This window comes from Lepisosteus platostomus, chromosome 12 (genome assembly GCF_059453375.1).
Source record: "Lepisosteus platostomus isolate fLepPlt1 chromosome 12, fLepPlt1.hap1, whole genome shotgun sequence".
In the NCBI taxonomy this organism is placed as follows: Eukaryota; Metazoa; Chordata; class Actinopteri; order Semionotiformes; family Lepisosteidae; genus Lepisosteus; species Lepisosteus platostomus.
In genome coordinates, this window is record NC_142622.1 from 42,257,050 (window position 1) to 42,273,716 (window position 16,667).

At 38.8% G+C, this 16,667-nt stretch overlaps 1 protein-coding gene across 1 annotated transcript in view; it reads left to right on the forward strand.

The window, feature by feature from the left end:
- bmper (BMP binding endothelial regulator) overlaps nucleotides 1–16,667 on the forward strand; it is a 35,362-nt gene that overhangs the window by 6,763 nt on the left and 11,932 nt on the right. Inside the window, exons 3-8 of the mRNA XM_088602057.1 lie at nucleotides 1,582–1,681; nucleotides 6,076–6,158; nucleotides 11,076–11,166; nucleotides 11,849–11,931; nucleotides 15,649–15,748; nucleotides 16,369–16,478. Coding sequence (XP_088458183.1) covers nucleotides 1,582–1,681; nucleotides 6,076–6,158; nucleotides 11,076–11,166; nucleotides 11,849–11,931; nucleotides 15,649–15,748; nucleotides 16,369–16,478 — 567 coding nt within the window. The remainder of the gene's footprint in view (nucleotides 1–1,581; nucleotides 1,682–6,075; nucleotides 6,159–11,075; nucleotides 11,167–11,848; nucleotides 11,932–15,648; nucleotides 15,749–16,368; nucleotides 16,479–16,667) is intronic.

Consider the following 16,667-nt stretch of genomic DNA (forward strand, 5'->3'; position numbering starts at 1 on the left):
TGTACACCTGAACATAGTCATGTTATCTAGACATTTGAAACTTTCTATTTTTTTAATCAATCCTATTATTTAACAATGAATAAGGATGTGTGCCGTTTCAGAACTTCCGACTAAGCTGCATTTGGTCACCATGAGTTTAATGCCATTATGAAAATCGGGACAGCGGGAATGTTATTGGTATTGGATAATGTGTGAGAAGATATAATTACATTACAGTGTTTTTTAATAAAATGACACCATGATAACGTACCTTAGCAGCAGTTAATTCTGCCATATATAGAGTAATAACCAATACTGTATCTAGATAAAAATGGTAGAATTTACTTCATGCTGTTTCAGTTCTGTTTGGCATCTTTAATCAGCTGAAACAGCACCTATTGGTACTGAAGAATGAAGATTAGTTGGAGTACCGAATTCTGCCTTTTCATTTAGTTAAGGACCACATTGCATATTGTTCTGGGGGACTGAGAAACCATCTGTTAATACATCTTCTACTACATTTCTTGTTTAGAAACAGGAGCACAGCTATGCATAAACAAAAGTGCTCTCAAAAGCCATCAGTACAAAATAACGAGGCGAGCCATGGTATGCAAATGCATTGAAACAGTAGCCTGGCTATTAATCCATTGCTATGCTGTTATAGATACCTCTGCCAATGGAAAAAACACTCATCAGTGTCTCTAATATTGTGCACTAATGAATTACTTTATTGACTGCTATGTTTTTATGAAATAAAATCGATAGATAGACTTCTCATCTAACGAAAACCAATCCTTTTCTATGACACTGACCTTGACTAGGATATGATGACTGGTGTGTTGTAAACCAGAGGAGTGACGAACCCCCAGCTTACACTATTGGCTCTCTCATAAAAGATGAGGAAATCAATTCTCATCCAAGGGAAAATAGCAGAAAATAAGAAGTGAGACTTTAGCCTTTTGCTCCATGTTACTATGTGATGCTGTTAGCACTATTTTCGCCCTGAAATTGCAATCCATTGGAACAAAAGCATAAGTAGTTTCTAGGTCTGAGTTTCCTATAGTCACGCATCTCACATCTATTAATATCCTTTGTTTTTTTGGATTTGCATAGCAGTATTTTTGTAAGGTATTTAAATAACTGCAATACTGATTGCATGTCCTGAGGCAAGATCTTCCAAAACATGCTCTGGTGTTCCCTGTGTTACACAACATTGGGATTGTCTATTTACAAGCACAGCAAAACAGGAAACTTCAGATTACATGACAGAGTCCGGGTTAAATTCGGCAGTCAGAAAGGCACATCTCTCTGAAGGAGAAACAGAGAAGGCATCAGAGAGATACCACACACAACTTTTTATTTGCTTAAAAGTAACAGTAAGGACTGTGATTACATTTAGGTGAAACCTTTGGGTTTTTCAATAATATGTATTTAGTCTGGGCAAAAAAAGCTAATGAAGGAACATCACAAAGCAAAGGGATACCTCTTACAAAATACACGACTGAGACTGATGATAGAAGTCCCCCAGTAATTAAGCTTTGAGGGTTGAGAAAGGCAGATTCCTAATTATATCTCTTGATGTTTTTTTCTTGCTACATTTAGGACCAAAAAGCTGACTGTAAGCAGGAAAAGTGTCCACCAATATCCGAAGACTGCGCCCTAGTGGTGAAGCAGACGGGTGCCTGCTGTGAAAGCTGCAAAGGTAGAGTTTCGATCCACTTTACAAAATAACTTTTGGCGTTACGTTTGGTAGAGTGAGTGGTTTTCATGCTGTTCTGTGAGTTACTCTCATCCGCGTTCATGGTGGTGCATCGTGTAGAAAATAAGAAGAAAAAAAACTCAGACTCCAATACTTAAAAGTAGTTGAGCCTTTTCATGTGATCTATGCATCAGGTACATCACCTAATTTCTTGTCTGGATAGGTTTGTTTGTATGCAGCATATGAAAAAAAAACACATTTAAATACTGTGTCATGTGGTCGTTTGTCATTCAGTGATACCTCTGTGCCTACAGCTATATTTGCATGCTCGAAAGAATATTGTTTTGTGTTTTAGTCACTTCCATTTTCTGTATTTTGCCGTGAAAGAAACACTCTAGTGTGACTGTCTGCGCACGTTATGTTGAAGGTTGCAGCTAAAGGACTGATCACAGCAAGACCAGCATTTACCTTTCAGTGAGACAGGAACAGCCGTGGTAAATTGAGAAAGTGTATTCCGTCTCTGATGAGACTGAAGAAGTCTGTACTGAAACAGACTTCTGGAAAGACTCGACGTGCTCCTGCCAGTGATCTCCCAGAGGAAGCAAGCAGAGTTCACGCCCAAACACGTGCCTGCTGCTGATGAAATATCGAATGTATTGGGCTTAAGAAATGATATCCTGCAGCGTGAAATGAAGAAATTTGAACTTTCACAGAAGTGATACTCTTTGCCATAACCTGATCTGAGGAGGAGGGGGTACACAGAGGACATTGTAAGGACATGGACATGGCAAGGACATGTCCATGACATGGACATGGCAAGGACATTGTAAATATAGTTTCTGAATTCCCTGCTTTTACATTACAAACGTTGCATTAGGTTATACTCAAGTTTTATTATTTCAAACTTTACGCGATACGCCAAAAATGAGGCTTTATCAAAACCCATCAGTTGAATTCAGTTTTTTTGTCGTATGCACGAGTGCAATGAAATGCTTATTTGCATGTGTGTTCCAGTACAAAGACATTAAGGGAACTCCAAACCTAAACACAGAACAACAACAGCAGCAACAACGGGTTTAAATAACAGCCAACTTAAATAAAAGTCAGTACAAGCTGTGTGCAAACCAAAACCATGTCAAGACACTATTGAAAGTCATATGTTAAACCTTTGGAAATTAGGACATACTAGCAAATTTTATCTACAGAATAAAAGCCTGGGACATCTACAATCAAACAGGCTCTGGAAGAATGTGCTGCCCCATCAATGATATAGAGCTGAGCAGCTAATGGTGTAGATAAGGACAACAAATCAACCATCTTCACAGCAAGACTTTGGAGACTGTTTAACAGCTGAAGTGACCGTTGCTGGAGTCCAGACTCAGACGTACCCATCAAAGAGAGATTCAACCAGGCATCTGGGGAATGAATACGTTTGGGCTAAATGTCATTGGTGAGCTGCTTGACCTGTTTCTTAAAAGAGAATGATGACCGTTAACGCTAGTCACAGGGTAAAGCCAGTCTGAATGTGTTAGTACAGATACAGAGGGATGTGTTCTTTGTGGCTCCTAGAGAAAAACTGGTTACTGTATATAAAGGGAGCTGGGAGGCAAGCAGTTACTATTCCTCCATATAGTGACCAAGTCATTGAAGGATACTTCAGGGTTTCTGTAAAATTGAAATATGAAGTGTTAGTACAGCCCACCGCTGAAGTAAGATTTTCTGATATATTCCTTTGTTTTCAACAGTCATCCATCAACGGTCCCTTGTGAAACTGCCGAGTATCTCTGATCTCTAGAACTAGAGTAACAGTATTAGTTATCACTCTTTAATTTCGAAATATAATTTTTATATAACTCAATATCAAGTGTTTTCAAATACATAAAACCTATATCCTAATGTTACATGTTCCTAAAACTGAACCTGTAGTTGTGTTTTGTGTGTGATCTCTGTCAGAATGTCTTGCCTTTGGACTTGCAGAGTGACAGAGCATGGCTAGCTGTGATGCTTGTTACCCACCTGATTATCTTTAGATGACATAGAAACACTTCTGTCTCAACAAATAGACTTCTTGGCATCACAATAGATACAGAGACGGCCTGTGGTCAAACTTAAATAAAGAAGGACATGTGCATGACATCTAATTAGATAAAAATAAGCTAAAAAAATTACAGAACTATTGAACGATAGACAATCTATTTTGATGCCGTTTTGATCATGATTGCTGAATCTCCGGTGCTGTTTTCATTATAAAATATAATGTTTATTTTGTCTATTTACAGACTTTTTGTATTTTCTTAAATTTAACAAAATAACTTGGAGATAATCTATATCTATATTAAATATCTTGTCACCAGCAAGCTTTCCGTCTGTTCTTACGTGAATTCCTACCTAGTTCTGTCTTCAGCTGGAAACATAATCAAAACCTGATCTGCTTTAATGTCATGTAAACTGCCTCTGTTCCGTTTGATTTTTTTTTCCCCATTGGTTTTAGAAATGTTTTCTGATGGTAGTTTAGGGGAAAGACGACTCCAGAGAAAAAAACACAATCTGATGTATTGAAACTGAGCTTATTTGCTGTTTTTGTTGTTGAGTGACCAAGTACTTGTGTATGTGCAATTCGGATCTGATGCATGGAGTTATGAACCTTTTTAAAAGAATGTGAGTCTTTAAAGCAACAAGGATTTTCTCAAGAAATCTTTTTCATAGTGGGCAAATTGACCTTTTTTGAGATGGCCACACAGGTAAAGTCATTATGTTGATTCACATTTATGACCAACAAGGTTGATCAACGGGTATTCTATTGTGAAAGTCACAGGCACAGGTACAGTAGCATACAGGCACACCTGTAACCTGGTGCACACCTGTGGCTGTGGTAGGAAGCAATACAGGTTACAGGTGTGGTGTTGTGGGTTTTGGTCCCAGTCTTCAAGATTATGACTTTTCACTGGTCTCTGAACCTCAGACACCACTGCCACCCAGAACCTCCCAACTCATCTCACAGATGTTCGAGGGAATAAGGCCTTCACTGCATGCTTGACACAATGGCACCTTGCAAGATAGCTGTTGTTGCACGAGCTGGGTGGGGACATGAACTGTCCTGCTGCAATGATGTCACATTAGAAACAGAGAAGCAAGTGAGGTCTCACTCGAACAGTGTAAGGAGGGGGTTTTAGTGCAAGAGTTGTAAGATTTATTCTTTAGTATATCACTGTCTGCCATGTACAATACAAAAAACATTTAACCACTGTCCAAAAACCATGCACTTTATTTTTGTAAGAACATAGATGCATAGATTGAGTGATTACTGTCTCGATTTGTTAGTATATGAACACCATGTGCTTTTTACTGTACTCCTCTCTCTATTAGTTAGTAAACACTTAAAATGACAGCCGGGAGTATGAAGAATTATGTTTCATAATAACGGGGGTCTTGCAACAGAGTAAGGAAGGCAGTTTTCCAGGTAGACCTCTAAACTTTGACTTTAATTTGACCTTCAGACAGATGTTTCCTTTATTGCTGAGATATTTTGAAATGGCTTTGCCAACAGGGCTCTATTACAACTGTGGGGAAATAAAAGATAATGCAAAGAGTAAACTTTTTAAGTGAAACATTATTCTTCCACGTAAGTGCCAGCTTTTCAACACTTTTATGGTTAAATTAAAGGACGTTTTATGAGAGAGTGTGCTTTTGAAGCTGAGCTTTTTGGAGATACATCTATAAGCATAACTACTTGCTTTATTTTAATCAAGTAGAGCTTTCAACATGAACATGACCTAATATAGTAAGTTATGAACCTTGCTTTTTATTGTTTTTGATGTGTACATGTTCCTGTGCATCTGCTCTGTATGGGGGAGCAGGTTATTATATGTGAAAAACAACCTTTTTGTTTTTCATTGCAAGTGGAAAAATTCAGCGGAACTCATATTGAAAAGTAACAGATGTCCGCAAAATGATTGAGTGAGAGGAGCTTTTACTGCTGATATAAACAGTTAATTTCTAGATGAAGACTGGATTAAAAGCCTTAAAAAAGCATGCCTCCGTGTTGAAAGGACTATGAAGGTGTACCATCTTTACGGATCATTTCTGTGATGCCAGAATGGACTGACCTCGTTTCCACCTGATAGTCATGGCTGCGCCCACAGAAACATTCGCCTGAATTTAAAGTTTAACCCACCCACATTACCGACAGCTTGCCCAGGTATTTGCTCTCTTCTTAGTCAGACCCAGTCGGAAAATACTGGATTTGAAATGTGCCATTATCAGGTGCTTCATCGCCTAGCCCGATTCAGGGCCTCTGTTTGAGTGTTGATTTGTTTTTTTTCTGATTCCCGGGACTCGGAAACCAGGAAAGAGTTTGCTTTGAAGCACGCTAGTCATTTTCTCCCCCTTGTCTTTAGGTTGCCAGATCGAAGGGAGATACTACAACAGTTCCACGCAGTGGCAGGTCTCGTCTCTCTCGTGCACCACGCGCTCATGTCAGGTACCGCTTTTCTCATTACCCAGCGTGCCTCGCGCTCGCTGTCGGAACCGATCTCCGGGAAGGGCCGGCGACCGTTCCGTGAGCGAGCGAACGGGGTTGCGTCTCGTTCCTGATATTAGAATCCTGTCAGGGCAAGAGGACCCGTCTTTCTGCTGCTCTGTCCCAGGCCAGTCTGACAGTTCTCGCTAACTCTGAAGTGGGTGGGGAGCCTGCAGCTTGATTTATTGTCGAGTGCTGTTGGGAGACGGGCCAGGTAAACTTGGCAGCACGGCCTGTCCATCTGCTTGGATTAGGCTTCTCCTCCTGCGTCTCCAGTCAGGCCTCAGGATGCCGACTATCCAGGATTATATCTGACAGGGGCTGTTTTCTTCTGTTCTGGAAATGTGCTGCGCTGATCTTGAGAAGGAGGCAGATGTTAACCTGAACTGATGAAGTGATGCAGCCATGTATCACCAGGAGGAACGGCCTCCTTCCTGATTCTAGCTTTAATAAGGAGACCCATAAATTACCATTTTATGTAGTACATATGGCAAGATAAACTAAGAAACCCTGACTTAAGGGTAAAACGGGAACAGTCGCGAACTGAGAAGCTACTTATGACTCACAGACATACCTTAAGTTCTTTGAATTCGCCTCTAGGCAAATGTGATCACAAGCAAATGGATCAGTTTGAAGCTCTGTGCCAGTAGACTATGCAATGAAACATGAAATAAGTCTGAACTACTAGAAGGAGTTTCATTCCAGCCAGTTAGTCGTAGTCGTTTGACCACCTGGATTGGTGGAAAAAATTTAATAATCAAGGGACAGCGAAGGATGGCAGAAGTTGAGCAAGTCTTATTCAGAACTACCACTCAGAAATGTATTAGTTTTGGTATGGGCACATTTCCAACCACCTAGCTGTAACATAATGTCCGACTCGTTTAGGTATACATCTCAGATTTAAGAGTTGTTTAGTTTTGCATTCCAAGATTCGCTTAGGATATTCTGAAGTGAAACCATGTTGAATAATATCATGTGTGTGCCTGTCACCTGTCAGTCACACTGGAAGTTCCAGGGATGTGAGACCAGAGCCTGTGAAATCTCTTGTGTGTTTGAATTCTTGACAGAGGTGGGGTAGGGCAGTTCTAGGTGCTCAGCACAGTTCTTGTGACTCACTGCTTCATTCTCTATCTCTTGTCAGCCCTTTCCATAAATCTGGAGTGTGGTGTCTGGGGTGATACAACAGCCCATCTTGGCCACAGCAGCCAGGTTTCAAGCTTCGGTATTTTATAGTCTTGGCTGCGCAGATCTGTTGTGATGAGACTTCGGGCCTGGTAGCCCGCCAGCTGCAGAGAGGGGGGTCAGTCAGTAGAGGGAGTGGCTGCAGCTGGAGCTCTCTTAATAAGAAGCACTCCTCGGTGTCTGAAGTTTAAAGAAGGGACAGCCAAGGTCTCACTGTAATTAAATATTGAGCTGCTGTCAGCACAATTAAATGGTCTTCAGCAAAAAAAAAAAAAGGGCTTATTTACAAAAAAGAAAATGTCAGGCAATCCAAATGGCTGCAGGGGCATTGGAGTAGAAAGTGATTACAACTGAACTTTAAAGAGATCGAGCGTTTTGCTGTCTGCATGATGCGAGGTTATCAGAGCACGCAAGTGCGACACCTTAGGCCTCTACGCAGGTTAATGTTCGGGGAGTGACCAGGCCTAGTTGGTTTTTTTGTCCACCTATTATAAGTTTCTCCTGCCTTTGAGGAGCTTCGTTTCAGCTGGCTAGGCTGACTCTGAAGGTGATATTTACTGATGTGATATTTACTCAGCAATAAGAAGCAAATGAAAAGAAATTAACCGGCCCCTCCAAAATAATTATGAAGCTGTATTACCTGTTGTGTGCAAAGACTTGGGACAGTGGAGAGTTGATGAAATAATCAATAGGCATCACCCGCTGTGAGTTCATGCAATGAAATACAGTCTTCACTGACGGAAAGTTAAATCTCCAAATACTGATACACAAAAAGCACCAATATCCAGAACGCGGCGAAAAAATAATGTATATCGTGACTTTTATATACTCGTCTTTTAATCATGGACTAAAATAAGTAAAACTAACTAAAATATATTGACTCAAATATATAAAATAGATTGTATAGGTATTGTATTAATTCAAAATGTGTTTTTAGGTTTGGCATTGCATAAAACATAATTTAACAAAATGAAAAAAATGTGGAAATATATTTTATGATATATTGCTTTAAACTTTCATACATTTAAAATATAATTTCTGACAAATATATCTCAATTTATGTGTTTTTAGTACAGTATTCTTTATCAAGTGTTACATAGTGCATGGACAGTATATTACCTAATGGATTATTTTGTACAATATATGCATATAGTAGATAATAAATGTATGTTTTATAATATTTTGAATTTAAAAATATATATTTCAAACGTGTTTACCGCATATGTGATATATATATATACTATATGTGATATTTATATCCTATTAAACCCACCAGGTATTAGAAAACTGGTATTAGAATTAAACTTAATATACCAAGTTATAAAAAATTGTTTTGCAACTAATTTTGTGGGAATTTAAAAAATATATTTAAGCAACATGTAACGTATGAGAAAGTGGAATTTATAAATGCATTTCAGGGGAGAACGATATATAATGCTGTGTATTTCGTGTGTTTGAATTGTCCCCGAAAGAATGAAAAATACAGTCATTATCTGAGAGAAACATCTTTCTTGCTTAATTACTCTGCCTGCTGTGTTAATTTGTTTACCAGCGTGTTTCCATTTAAAAGAATAATCTGATGCCCAGGGAACGCTTCTTATGTTTTAGGAACTGATTGACTCCTGATAACAACGGCGGTTTTGCCTACTAGTTTATTTGTTGCAGTAAAGGTATCGTGTCAGATGTGCTACTATAATATTAATTCTTTTTAATGAAGAGTTTTTGAAAATATTTGGAAGACCATTATTTTTTAAAGTATCCTAATTTCCAAAGTACAATACAAAATTAAAATCTGTGAAAAAACTTTTTGATTAATCTGGAACTACCATTCCATGTTTTTATAACTATTCCGGAGTTTATTATAAATGAAAGAATATAGTCATAGAAGACAAACTTCAGTCGGTCTTTTATCATTTATTAAATCATGGCTGTGCTTAAGGACTGAAAGGAAGACTCGGCACCACAAGACACTTATCACTGTATTTATGCATGTTTGTTTTTAGAAACTTAAATTAACTACAACAAATGCCTAAAATTCCTATCGAGAATTAGCATATCTGCCTGCAAGACGGCACCACTCTGAAACTGCACAACTGTTCATACGGTCTACACAAAACCTGAGTTAATTGCCGAGCCCACTTGAGATGTTGTCCCCTTGGTAAGCAGGACGAATCGGTGCCTTTACATTGGTTTTACATTTCCATACTCTGCACAGAAGTAAAGTCCAACCTAGAGTGTGGTCCTCCCTGGGCTCTATTTTAGACCTTAGCGCCAGAACAGCACTAATGGTCCGTTTCCATCAGGCAAGGTGAGGATTCACTTCTGTCCCTTGTAGCTGCCTGTTGTTTCATTTCCTTCTTTCTTTAATTGGCCCCCTTGCCGATGAGTATTTTGGATTGAACTCATTATACACGAGTCTGCACGTGTTCTCAAATAATAAGAAAGTATACTGGTGGTGAGAAGGAGAATTATATTTATTTTGTATATTAAAAAAGCTAAATTAGCAGTGGTAGATGGTCTGAGGTTCTCTTTCTCTTCCTTCGACACGTTTGAAATTCCCAAATAATTCAAGGCATGCATTCTGACTTAGAGTGGAGGAGCTGAGAGTTGGAGCGTAGTTAGTATCAGCTGTATGGACATCTGAAACATTTCAGAGGAATTATGTGTGCATACACTGAGAGCATGACGACAGCATTCCTCGAACGCCCACATTTCTTTTTCAGGAGAAGGCAGCACTGCAAGTAGTCGTGTATTCAATTCAATTCACGTATCAGAATCTCAGGTGATGTACGAATTTGGAGAGAAATTGTTTTCAGGCATCTCATCTGGGTGACACACCTAAGAACTGTAAAGTGTATGTTTACAGGGAGAAAAAAAATCAAAGTTGACATAGAAAACGTTGCCCTAAGGCTATAAAAATCTGCCTCCTAGGAATGCTTTTAGTTATGAAACAGTTTATTAAGTAACTTTATAGTTACCCCACATCAGGGCAGACAGACTATAATAGAATGCTTCACCAATGAACTAGAAAACATAACACTGCTTTTTTTCTCCTTTACCAATCAAGTTAATTTTTGTTCAGAAACTCTGTTGGAACAGCTGGTTAGCATGCCGTGTAGCAGTCCAACCAGAAATAAAGACACAATCATGAAGAGTGGATATTTGAGCAGCAATTAATCACCAAAATGCTCGTCAGCTGTGTGTTCAGAAAAATAATGCATTCACGAACTAAGGGCTGGCTTCACTCATATCAGAGCCCAACTTTGAAATTAGAATACACTGAATCAAGTAGTTGAAAAGTAATTTTCTTGATTTTTTTTTTTTAAAACAAAAACCTGAAATGTTTGAAATCACATTCTGGACATCATCCGTTTATTGTGTATATGTAAGACGTATAAACCTAAATGACAGAAAATGAAGATAATGCCTTTCAAACCAGTGTCCCTAATGGCCGATGGTTTTTTTTTTTTTTTTTTTTTAATGTGTTGTAGAAACATCTGAATATTTATTTGGTTGGTTTGTTTTTGTTCCAGGTAAGAAAATCCCAAAACGAATTCCTTGTTTAAAAATAAAAGGCTTTGGTTTAGGTCTCTGCGCTTTTTGAAGTACATGCAGAACTATCTGACAGTTGTGATACTGTTGATTCCTTTCAGAAAGATAGAAGTGTGAGCTATCTTCATACTGTCTCCCCAACAGGAAGGTGTCATCACAGAATCAGAGGTGCAGTGTGTTGTGCACTGTAAGAACCCCAAAGTTCAAAAAGGACGATGCTGCCCAACATGTCCAGGTACTCTGTGAGCTGAGAACAGTGTCATTCTTTGTTGTTTGTTAAGAAAAAAGAGTTTGATGAAATCTGTATAGCAGGAATCTCCAACCCCGGTCCTTACAAGCTTCAGTCTAGAAGGTTTTGTAGGTCACTATTAAATCACCCAGTTTCTTAAGATATGGAACATTTGTGAGCAGTTAAAACAGGTGTTTTACTGAATTAAGTAAGTCAGAGATTTTGTGTCTAAAATCTAGATTCCTTTCAGGCCTCAAGCACCAGAGTTATCTTGATTACATGAGTTACTTGCTTCAGTCAAGTGTTGCTAGTCTTTAGAAACAGGTCACCAGTTAGACAAACTGAACAGGGGCTCTCCAGCACCAGGGTTGAAGGCTTCTACTCTGTAGTCTGACAACTAATAACACTTATCTGGGATTGGGAGGAAATCTTGCACCGTTTCAAGACACAGTAAAGCTTGATGCAAGATTGTATTTTACTTTACACAACCCCAAAAGAACTGCCTTACTTCATTGTCACTGCTTATTTAAATCCTGCTGGCTCTGATTAATCGTGAAGTCGCAAAAGGTTTCCCTTTCTAGCCTTCTCGGGGGAAAAAATAAGTCATAAAGGAATACAGACTAGCTACATGGGCCCCAGGTTACTCTACATGTGATCCCAGCATTCATCAGCTGTCTTTCTCTTGCAGGATGTGTCTTTGCAGGGAGGCTATATCGAGAACAGGATGAGTTCCACCCGGAAGAAAATCAATGTGTCAAATGTACTTGCACTGTGAGTAACACCGGCTGGTTTTTTTTGTCCACCCCAGTCACGTCTTGCGATCGTTTGAAATGGGACTTCCACGAGCAATGTAGATGTATGTGCAAGACTGTGTCTTACTTCAGCTGTCAAGTCTTAAAAAGACTGAGTTCCACCCCTCGCTTTCTCACAACTGGCGTGAACGTCATGAGAGATACAGGCAGGGTAACATTACACTCTCCTATTCTTTGTTTTGAAGGCCGATGTTATTTTCTATTGTGATCTTTCAATCTCTGTGCACTTTGATTTGATAAATGGTGCTCCTGTGTTGACCCGTTAACGATGAATGCAGACCTCAGTACTATCAAATGAAATGTTGTATTTTTCTAAAACCAAAAAATGAATAATTGACTTTTAGTAGACTATTTCTCATTCTCGACTATCTTTTCCACAGTTTATTGAGGCAGTAAGTCTAGACTGACTGATCCTAGCTCTTGAAAGAAATCCAGGTTTCCTTTAGCTCCTAGCACTTGACTTACTGTACAGTAGCTCCCTGTTAGAGCTTCCAAGATTGCTCGGTTGTTTAACACAGCCTCAGAGAGTACAGCTGAAGAGCAAAGCAGTTTACAAGCAGAGACATTAGTACAGCCCCATCCCCAAGTGAGTCACGACTGCCAGCAACATACTCTAAACGCATACCATCTTATACTGAGCATATATTAATATCAAGTAATAACAATAAGACGTTCAATTGAAAGGAAAACATTAGAAATATCACAAACTGAAAGAAGCAGTTCAGGACAGTTGATAGCTTATTGATCTGAAGATCTCTATTGATCCACACTCTGATAATTCTTCACGTTGAATGAGAGTTCCCCTTGTTTTCAGTCCTAAATGCAGTATAACAAATTGAAGTTACTTCCGTTCACATCAGTCTGGAGACGACGGGATTTAAAGGAGAACTGCAGTCCCATTTTCTCAGTCCAGTTATTAGATTTCGGTAATAAAATAAATTGATGATAAAAATTTACAAATTCAGAATTAAGCACAAAATCGTGAACTTTGAAAGTGCTGTATATTTGCCATCTTATCGCAAACTCGCATTCGAGTTCCCATGGATTGCGATGTGAAGTAGCCCTTCCTGCTCACTAGTCACCGTAATATCGAGCGAAAAAGTACAGGTTGTGCATCAGACATTTCACTGCGTGAATGTTCCAACATGATCTGCATGCAGAGTTAACAAGTAAGTAGTATTTGTTGGCAAAACTGTCTAGAAGTCGAGAGCAGTATCTCTATTGGATTAAAAGAGACGTATTCACAACCCTGCTTGTTTACAATTTAATTGAGCCGCTTCACCTCATCAGAAGTTCGGTTGCCTCATTCGGAATCGCAATAATGGAAATATGGCGCTGCACATACCTGGAAAGTTTTGTCTGTTTTATGAAGTAAACAGGAGGTTTTATAGGTTACTGTGTGCACTGTACTTTCATTGTGGTTTGAAATGCCCTCATCAATGTCGATTCTTTATAACCCCAAAGTATGAAAATGGCATTGTAGTTCCCCTTTAAATTTGTGCAGGGAAAACCCCACTAGCATGTCGGCACACAGCTTACGTTTGTGTTTACGACGCTATTGCGCTTATGTTTTGGGGTTATTACGTTACGGTACTTGGCAGTACGATACCTTGGCAGGTTTTTGCCATTCTCTGTTTGTTATAAAACTTGCGCAACAAGGAGCAGACGTCTCCGAGCCCTGTCCGTCTCAGTCCCTGGTTTTCTGCAGTGTAACACGCACCTTTATACTCTTATCACCTTAACAAACACTCTCAGCAACACAAACGAGTACAAAAAGAGGAGAGCACGTTTCCCAGTGATGTTCTGAGACCTTGCTGTAATAAAAATGTACTTCATTTAATTTCCCCCTTGAGCTTATTATTCACTAAACTGACAGTCCAGAAATGATGTCTTGTACCAGACATTTGACCGTGATCTACTCTGTTGTACTTGTTGTTCAAGATCCTAATTTATTTCGTACAGCACTGACAGAATTGTTTCCTTAACAAAAAGCAAACCCATGTAGTCTAGTCTCTGGTCTTTTCGCATTGTAAATTTATTACCACCACCCTTTGGTACATTTTTTTAACCCTTTCAAAAAGATGCTCAGTAACACTGTTATTTCAATAAGCAGTGCCTAGAGTTGCAAGGAGAAGGAGCAGTGTAAAACAACAGAAGAGGTTCATATTCTCAAAAGCCAGACTTAGGAAACTTCAGTTAACTTAATGTTAAGTTAACTAATGTTCTTACTCATCATTTAGTACAAGAAGGCCTGTAAAAGTAATTGGGTACTGTTATGTTTAACCTATTGTCTTTTGTATTTATAAATGAGCTGGAACATGCTGTAAGGCAACTCTGAGTTTGCCTGCTGCTCTTCTCCTCCAAGTGTATAGTGTCACTGACACTCACAGATGTCTTGTCAAACTTTTTTGTGCATCAGCTAGAAAATACATATAGATTCTCTTTTTTTATTATTTTGATTCCCAATTGTGTAAAAAGGCTATAGAATAAATTACTAACTTAGAACAAGATCGTAACATACATTCACATAAACCATAGTCCTAGTCAAGTTTCCATGATTTCTAAATTTGATTATTTTAGTAGTTAACAATCATGTTCTTTTAATAATTTAAACTGAGCACTTGCCATGCTTTTGTCATGTCCTCTCTCAAATGATTTATAGTTATTCTATTAATATATACAAATGTCCCCAATAGTCAACCCTGAGGAACCCCACTGCTGACAAGTTTCCAGATTGAAAGATTTCCATTAATGATTACCTTCTGTTTTGAATCAATTCTGTGGCCAAAACTAACTGTTCTGTTCCTTTCCCACAAATCTATACCAAAGTATATTAATCTCCGACGTATTTCTTTTTCCATTAGTTTTTAAATCAAAATATACAGCATCCATCCATCAGTTCTTGTTTTTCTAGTTTTCTCAGCCATGTCAGACATTCTGCATCTTGGAAGAGAAATCCTTTACATAAATCAAAGCTGCATGTCATTTACAAGATCTCTTTTTATTTCCTGTGGCCCAACTAAATCTGTTCTGATTGTTTCCAGATTTTTTGGTGTAATTGAAAATACAGCGATTTGTTTCCTAGCGTAGCACAAATTTAGTTGTGCATGTATTTATTTTTATTTAACTCATTCCAGTTTTTCTTAATATTGTTTTGAAAAAAAATATAGGTCATGTCTTTGTAATAATGGGGTCCTGGTCTTGCATCAGAAGAAGAGCTACTTTTCTAATAGTTTTATTTTAATTGTTTTCATTTTTGGGACATTATTTAGTAAACTGTCACCAATTTCCTTCCATACTCAATGTAAATGTACCCTCTAGTCCATTAAATGAGCCAATCTTTTCCATCTGTTCTACTGACATAACCTGGGATCCATCCTATTTTAGGTGTAAGTCATAGGTCGTCATTGCTTCTCAGCCACAAAGTGAACATCATTTTATCTTGCTTAATTCGGTCACTAACAGGAGATACGGTCTCACTCCTTGTGCTGTGCGATTATTGTTGTACGCAAGGAGTTAAAATGTCAGTTTGACTTGCATAAAACCTTGAGGTGGGCTGCAGCCTGCGTCAACTCTGTGTGAAAGTGTTTGGAGAACTGCAGTACCCTAACGGAAATTCTGTCAAGCGAGCTGGAGTCGAGGATCTTGAACGTTAAACCGCTGTGTTTCCTGTCAGGGAGGTCGGACTCTGTGCGTGAAGGAAGTGTGTCCCATTCTTTCCTGTCCCCCTCACCTCAGCCACACACCACCAGGACAGTGCTGCGCCAGGTGTCTCGGTAATTCTCTGCTCTGTGTTCAGTGTTTTCTTTTCGTTTGCACCGCGACCTTGAGTCACTTAGTCCATCTGTAACAGAATATACAGGTTTACAAAGATTACGTTATCATTTGCCAGCCTTTCATCATTTCTCTGGAAACTTGTAACCCCTGTAAAATATCGTTTTTTTTGTTTGTTTGCTCTTTGGACTCTGAAAGGTCAAACCCAAAGCACTGTAAGAGTGAAACACCCTCTACAGACATTTGATCGACATCTGGATGTTAGAATGTCAGCTGGGAAGGGGAGGTGTCAAAGTGGCCATGTTGGAAGACACAACCACTTTAGTTTTCTTCCCTGTCTTGTTGGGGGGAAACATTGAAATTAAATAATTGAAGGGGGTGGCTTGGATTAAAAAAAACCAATGATATCCAGATTGAGCAGTTTCTGATGGTTGTGCAATAGCGATTTTTCCTGAATCCGAGTTCGAGACTACAGTGGATCTGAGCAATACGGAGCTGTGCGATTCTTAACATTTAAAGTTAAGGAAGAGGCTGCCTTCAGGATTCAAGGAAATACGCCCGGTGGTTTTGTGTAGCAACTGGAATTAACCACAAATTTGTGTGTTTGCTTTGTGTGTTGTAGGTCAAAGGAACGTATTTGATCTTTCACCTGGAAGCTGCCTGTTCCACAGTGAAGTTTATGAAAACGGAGAATCCTTTAAATTTGACAACTGTACCTCATGCACCTGCAAGGTGAGATGGAATACCAGATCTCTTATTGTGCTTATCTTTTCTTTTAATTTTTCTGTCAAATGGAATATGTATTCTAAAAGATGGTGCTCCTTTTTCCAATGCTGCAAATATAAAAATATTACAAGTCTTGAATACCAAATGATTGGAGGCTATTTTGGCCTGTCTTGCTTACTTGGATATTTATACCTT